A 7,817-nucleotide genomic window follows, 5' to 3' on the forward strand; every position below is an offset into this window, starting at 1 on the left:
GGCTCCTGCACGAGCATTTTAATTAAGAGAAACAGGGTGGGTGTAAGAGTGGATTGAATAGAGGAAGCCCTTGACCTCTAGTCAAAACATAGCAAGGGGTGTTTTACGACTTTGTGTAGGAAGGGATAAGCGATAGGGATAAATAAGGGATAAATAATATTATTTATTACAGGTCGCAGTCAAAGTCAAAGCAACACAATGATACGATAAAGATAATCTGGAAAACCCTGACACACCCTGTAGTTGTCACTTTTGGAAAAGACGAGCGTCCCTCCAATCATCGCCGGTGACGTGTTTTTCAGGCTCTGGAGACAGGAGCTCATGTCAGAAATGTCATTGTGAGTCGCGTTTGTTTCTGCGCCGGAGCCGTTCGTTCCCTTTGCATCCAAAGAATCTCAAAGGCGGATTATTTGTGTCGACAGGAGAGAGATTTGCTGCTACGATACCGACGTCGAGAATCTCTGAGGAGGAACAAAGCGTGAGGTCCTGCAAGGTGAGTCTGTTTGTTTGCGGCTGCTTGGTGTTGCGCAAGATGAAATGGCCTTTTTCTCGCTATCGTTCCTCTCGTCGATTCATCGTGAGGTGTCGCTTCAGTTTGTTCAGAGAGATGTTCGCTTCCGCGCCCGCAGGTCATCGAAACATTTTACGGCTACGACGAAGACGTGTTGGTGGACTCGGACGGATCGTCCTTGTCTTTTCACACCGACAGAACCCCCGACACGGAACCCGAAGAGGTAGCCCGCCATTTCTGCCAGCGTATTGGCACCAAACATTCCTCTTCAGCCTGGAATCGGACTCGTCTTTGCGTCGCGGGTGCTTTGTCGCCGGTCTGACTGATTCTGGTACTAGTGCTGTGTTGCATTGGTGTGTGCATGAAGAGGCGGAGCTTCGCTACCGCCAGCTGACGCAAGAATATCAAGCGCTGCAACGAGCCTACGCTCTGCTAGCCCAGACCAGCGAAAGGGGACTACGACGCCGAGAAGGAGATCAAGGTGGCGCCCCTTCCCGCAACCCCCGGCCGGGTCGCAGCCTCCCCGTTCTCACCCAGCCTCGGGTGTTCTCTGGTCTGAAAGGAGGAGGAGGAGCCTCCCTCCTCCTCCTTTCAGACCAGAGAAAAGCTGATGGTAGAAATGGGTCACTATCAAAGCAGAGTAGCAGATCTGGAGTCAGCGCTGAAGCAACAAGGACAGGTAAGCTCATCAATGAGCACACCTTTTTCTCAGACAAAATAGCTACATTCTTCAGTCACTCATCCGTCTGGCATTACTGGACCAACCCCCCCCCCCCCCCCCCCGAACGTGGCTGGGAAAATGCGGAGAAAAGCAAATGTCATTTTCCAGTCAACCAAAGAATTTGTGGATGAAAATGACACAACATTCCAAAGCTGTCCACGCGTTTGTCTCTTCTAGAATGTCAAGTGGGTGGAGGAGAAGCAGCTGCTGCCTCAGAGCAATCAGCAGTTGGCCGAAAAGGTGACGGAAAGAAAGGCGCTGGGCGGAGTCGCTTGGCGTCACACCTGTCGGGAAGCCCCGCAGATGAGGTCTGACTGTCTTTTCAGGTCAGGCGGATGGAGGCGGAAGAAGCGCGTCTGAAAGAGCACATCCAGGATATCCGAGACCAAAACGAACTGCTTGAGTTCCGCATCCTGGAGATGGAGGTGGGAAGACTCGCACAAGCGTGTTGAGGCCAGAGATGTGACGGACGGACGGACGGACGGACGGACGGATGCATGCCTCTGCCTTTCAGGAGAGGGAGTGGCGCTCCCCCGTCTTGAAGTTTCTGCAAGTCCGTTTCCCAGACGGCCTCAGCCCTTTGCAGATCTACTGCGAGGCCGAGGGCGTGAGCGTACGTAAGGCGTCCCTCGCAACCCTAACCTTAACCCGAGGTCCCAGAACACCTTACATTGCTCCTTGCGCCTTTCCCCCGGACATCGTCATCAGTGATCTGATGAAGAAGCTGGACATCCTGGGCTATAACGCCGTAAGTGTATGTCGAACTCCTTATGTTCGCACTCCACGAGACTCGGCGGCTCAAATGTGACTTTTGGAAGGCTTTGCGCTGAAAGAAGCTTGTTGACGCTGTGCCTTTGGGCTCTTGCAGAATCTCACCAACGAGGAGCAGGTGGTCGTGATTCACGCCAGGACCCTTCTCACCCTAGCCGAGAAGGTAACGCGCACGTCCACGCACGCTCTCGCATTCTGCTTATGTGACAGCAGCCTTTCCTCAGTGGTTAGAATACATCAAAGTGACCAAGTCAGCACTTCAACAGAAGATGTTGGACATTGAAAGTGAGAAGGTAGACAGACACGCGACATCAGCCAAGGGGAACTCCGGCAATGTGCCCCAACAATTCTGACCTTGAGCTGTGCTAGGATATGTTCTGCAAGCAGAAGGGCTACCTGGATGAAGAGTTGGACTTCAGGAAGTGTTCCATGGACCAGGCTCATAAGGTAAGCCGCCCTCAAATCTCCCGCCGGACCACTGATGGACGAGGATTGCGGCCCAGAGGATCCTGGAGCTGGAGGCCATGTTGTACGAGGCGCTACCGCAGCGGGACTGCCCCGCCACGGACGGCGAAAAAGCCAGCCACGCTGGCGTGAATGACGTGCTGACGGCGGATCAGAGAGAAGAGCTTAGGAGCGCCGTGGACCAATGGAAGCGAGCCCTGATGTGCGAGTTGAGGGAGCGCGACGCTTGCATCCTCCAAGAGAGAATGGATCTGCTGCACAGCGCGCAACAGGTAAGGGCCCAAAGCCAGCCCGGCACTTACTTGCACGCTTACTGGCTTTTGAATGCCACTTTCCATTTGTCCGTCCTAGAGGAACAAAGAGCTGAAAGAATTCATCGAAGCTCAGAAGAGACAAATCAAACAATTGGAGGAGAAGTTTCTGTTTCTCTTTCTATTCTTCTCCTTGGCCTTCATTCTGTGGCCCTAACACCAGCTGGTGAGTGAGCTCCAGCGGCACCGCACTCGACACCTCCGATACACTGCCAGCCGGTCTCAGACGTTGGCAGACGCTCCGATGCCAACGTATACCCCCCGCCACGGTGACAGAGGCACCGCGTCACACCGGCGCTCATCCAATCAGAAGGCAGGAAAAGCAAATTCACATGCAGGGCACTTTTGAACCAGAAGAGAGCGCCACAAAAAACGGTTGTTGCCCCAAACGCGCACTAAAAAGGGTCAGAATAACAAGAGTCCCACTGGCCAGCCGGGGCCACCCGTCCAGCTGTTTCTTCAGGGGGGAAAAAAATTGGAGTCACCGGTGAGTACATTTTGCATTTAGCTCTGCTTTTCTGCTTCTGTCTTCAAGTGTGTGGCATCCTGCGATCAAAGAGTCAGCCAACCCCAAAGCGGTTGACCTCAACGTCCCACCACCATGCCTACCAGAGCAGGTGACGTGATGCTTTGGACATCCTTCCGTCTCAGATGCCCAAAAGTACTCTTTGCCACATCTGCGGCAATACGGTGTCTTTTCAAAGGTGCAAATAAATCCAGCGTGGGCGGAACACGCACGTCTTCGGTTTTTCCCGCTTTGTTTGTGTGACAGCTGTTGTGAAAATTTTATACAAATAAAGTTGTATAGTACAGGTTTGGCCAAGCCGCAACTCCCGAACCGCATGCGGCTCTTTTATGTTCATATCAACATTTGTGTGTGTGTGTGTGTGTGGGGGGGGGGTTGTGCGTGTTGGCTTCACTTGAGTTCAATTTGGTATTTTGGTCAAAAGCGCATGTGGTGAAATTCCACAAAGTAGGATGGGCAAACACATTTCTTTAAACTATGAGTGTCAATTGGGCTCTCGAAATGGCAGGGAAAAGATGCACAGCAAAACGAAAATACGTAGATGAACACAGGACGTTTTAATCAGAGTGGGAAAGTTTCTATTTTTTGTTGAACGTGATGGCAAACCATTCTGCCTGATATGTCAGACCTCAGCGCATTTCAAAGATTCAAATCTTCAGCGCCATGCACTTCAGCTCACTCCATGCTAACATTGATCAGGCGTCGAACCCGCATCATCATGCTTAAGAGGTGGCCATGCTAACCAGTGCGCCATTATGTCAACGCATAATAACTAAGTCTACTGGTCAAAACAGCGGTTACTATATGACGTCGCTACGTCGTGGTCACGTGACGCAGACAAGACGTCAATGGACGTGGGCAGAGTTAACTTGTTTAAAAGGGAGTAGGCAGAAGAAATATTTAATTTATTTAAATCTATTTTGAGTGCACACCATTATGCCAATGCATAACAACTGTAAATCTACTAAACAAAACAGCGGTTGCTATATGACATCTGCCACGTCGTGGTCACGTGACATACGTGACGTCGATGGGCGTAACTTTCGCCGGAATTCAAATCCGCGGGGAGAGTTAACTTGTTTAAAAGAGAGTGGGCAGAAGAATTATTTAATTTATTTAAATCTATTTGGTGTGTGCGCCATTATGTCAATGCATAACAACTGTAAGTCTACTAAACAAAACAGCGGTTGCTATTTGACGTCTGCCACGTCGTGGTCACGTGACGCGGACGTGACGTCGACGCCTACTTTACATCCCACCGATCACAGGACTCCTCGGCTGCATAACCGTGCCCCCTTCCCAACCAATCGGATTTGCTATACGCGAAAACGACGCCAATGGAAAGAGCTTCCGCCCAAATTTAAATCCGTGGGCGTGGCTCGCAGCAGGAAGTAGGAAAATGGCGGCGATGTTGACAAAGACACAGCGGATGGTAACATACGACTAACAAGAGAAATATTTTTATTTTCTGCTTGCAACTGGACCGTCCAGAGCGTACACGGTAAGTACAACTCATCGTTTTTAAAAAGAAGTACTTTTGTTGCCCTGAAAAGCGAGTGAGCGTGGCGTTTGTGGGGGACGTCGAATTTCGACGATTCTTTCTGGTCAACGGTTGTAAATGATTGTGTTGATTAAAAAAGAAAACTTGATGTAACTCTACTTTTAACTGCCGTTTCAGATAGATTTGGAATTGCATCACATCCAATTTTGCCTAGAGCGTACACGGTAAGTAACACTCGTTGTGTTTAAGGAGATTTACGTTTGTAATAGCAGAAGTGTAGCCGCGTTGCGTTGTACGTGTGAATGTTGGTCCGGGCGAAATGTTAATGTTTAATTTCATTCCTTTAGGTTCCACGGTGTTTGTTGGCTGCAAGTTTTCCACTGCAAGAAGAGGCTCATATCATTGACCAGGAGCGAGCTACAATGGTGAGTAGCCATAACATTTATGTTAAACACTTCCTATTTCATGTCTAACAGTACTTGATTTAACAAATAACCATAAATAAATACAGTGTGGGCACTGAAGTTAACATATGTGATTATACTGCCTAATCTGTCACCGAGTAGATTGTTGCAAAGTAATATAAGATCCAAAGTTGTAATTCAGAATAGTTTTCAAAAGAAGGCCATTAGAATTATATACAAGTCTGATTACCCCGAACAAGCTATTAATTAAATCACAAATTCTTCAATTCAAAGATTTGGTAGATTATCAGACAAATAATGTCTAACAGTAATTGATTTAACACATCACGATAAGTAGATTGAGTGTGGGCACTCTCAAGTTAACATATGTGATTATACTGCCTAATCTGTTACAGAGTATGTTGTTGCCAAGTAATGTAGAATAGATCCAAAGTAGTAATCCAGAATAGTTTTGAAGAGGCCATTAGAATGATAAACAAATCTGATTACCTTGAACATAATAACAAGCTAAGTGTTTAATATGTCCTATGAAGTCAAAATTGGGCACCATCATGTGGTGAAATTTGGAATTGCATCACATCCAATTTTGCCTGGGAACAAACAGATTACATAAATCTTAGTTTTGAATAAGCCACTCCTTCTCAAACAAGTAAACTCTGCCCATTTTGCGCAGTAGATGTTCTGTTAATATCTAGTATTTATACAAAGTCATAATTTAAATTGCTTTCAACCTTCATTCATCGGTTCAACCAACATTACTCGCTCTTATTACCAACTTGTATTGATTTAACTAAGCGTTTAATACTTCCTATCAGGTCTCAAATCGAGATTTGGCAAAATACAATTTCAGCAAATCCAATTTTGCCAGGGAACAAAAATAGATTAAATAAACTAAATAAGTCCTCTTCCCATTAAATAAATCAGAAAAGTCTGTCTTGTAACCAGTCCTCTTCAAACAAGTAAAGTCTGCCCATTTTGTGCCGTAGATTTTGTGTCTATGCCTAGTATTTAAACAAAATCATAATTTAAACGACTTCTTTCCTTCATTCACTTTGGAAATTTGGAATTGCAGCAAATCGAATTTTGGCAGGGAACAAAAATAGATCAATTAAACTAAATAAGTCTTCTTCCCATTAAATAAATTAAAAAAGTCTGTCTTGTAACCAGTCCTTTTCAAACAAGTAAAGTCTGCCCATTTTGTGCCGTCGATTTTGTGTTAATGCCTAGTATTTATACAAAATCATAATTTAAAGGACTTCATTCCTTCATTCACTTTGGAAATTTGGAATTGCAGCACATCAAATTTTGCCTGGGAAGAAAAGTAGATTAAATAAATTTAATAAGTCTTACTACTTCCCATTAAATAAATTAAATACGTCTTACTTGTTCCCACTCCTTTTCAAAACAGTAGTTTAAAACGAGGGCCCTTCACTCAATCTTTAACCTCAACCCCGCACGTTGTGTTGTATCTGTGAATGTTGGTTGTGGCCAAATGATAGTTTTCTTTCATTCGTTTAGGTTCCAAGAAAACTTGATGTAACTCTACTTTTAACTGCCGTTTCAGATAAGCGGGTATTACGTCGCAGTCAAATGCCGCGGATATGACGTAATTGCCCGAACCTCCGCCAAAATTCAAATCTGTTGGCGCGATGGCCGTGAGCCACTGAGCAGCGACGATTATCAACAGAAATATCTTTATTTTCTGCTTGCAACTGGACCGTCTAGAGCGTACACGGTAAGTAACACTCATTGTGTTTAAGGAGATTTACGTTTGTAATAGCAGAAGTGTAGCCGCGTTGCGTTGTACGTGTGAAAATTGGTCGAGGCGAAATGTTAATGTTTAATTTCATTCCTTTAGGTTCCACGGTGTTTGTTGGCTGCAAGTTTTCCACTGCAAGAAGAGGCTCGTATCATTGACCAGGAGCGAGCTACAATGGTGAGTAGCCATAACATTTATGTTAAACACTTCCTATTTCATGTCTAACAGTACTTGATTTAACAAATAACCATAAATAAATACAGTGTGGGCACTGAAGTTAACATATGTGATTATACTGCCTAATCTGTCACGGAGTAGATTGTTGCAAAGTAATATAAGATCCAAAGTTGTAATTCAGAATAGTTTTCAAAAGAAGGCCATTAGAATTATATACAAGTCTGATTACCCTGAACAAGCTATTAATTAAATCACAAATTCTTCAATTCAAAGATTTGGTAGATTATCAGACAAATAATGTCTAACAGTAATTGATTTAACACATCACGATAAGTAGATTGAGTGTGGGCACTCTCAAGTTAACATATGTGATTATACTGCCTAATCTGTTACAGAGTATGTTGTTGCCAAGTAATGTAGAATAGATCCAAAGTAGTAATCCAGAATAGTTTTGAAGAGGCCATTAGAATGATAAACAAATCTGATTACCTTGAACATAATAACAAGCTAAGTGTTTAATATGTCCTATGAAGTCAAAATTGGGCACCATCATGTGGTGAAATTTGGAATTGCATCACATCCAATTTTGCCTGGGAACAAACAGATTACATAAATCTTAGTTTTGAATAAGCCACTCCTTCTCAAACAAG

At 45.1% G+C, this 7,817-nt stretch overlaps 1 protein-coding gene across 1 annotated transcript; it reads left to right on the plus strand.

Annotated features, from left to right (window-relative positions):
* Positions 1–882: 882 nt before the first annotated feature.
* LOC148378604 (janus kinase and microtubule-interacting protein 3-like) lies at positions 883–2,040 on the plus strand. Its single transcript, XM_088367769.1, has 4 exons — positions 883–1,190; positions 1,410–1,472; positions 1,559–1,657; positions 1,747–2,040. The coding sequence occupies exons 1-4, from the start codon at positions 1,122–1,124 to the stop codon at positions 2,038–2,040; spliced, it is 525 nt and encodes a 174-aa protein (XP_088223895.1). The 5' UTR covers positions 883–1,121.
* The last annotated feature ends 5,777 nt before the right edge of the window (positions 2,041–7,817 follow it).

The sequence above is a fragment of the Syngnathus floridae genome, unplaced genomic scaffold (genome assembly GCF_059516105.1).
Source record: "Syngnathus floridae isolate MCC-2025c unplaced genomic scaffold, RoL_Sflo_1.0 HiC_scaffold_33, whole genome shotgun sequence".
Taxonomy (NCBI): Eukaryota; Metazoa; Chordata; class Actinopteri; order Syngnathiformes; family Syngnathidae; genus Syngnathus; species Syngnathus floridae.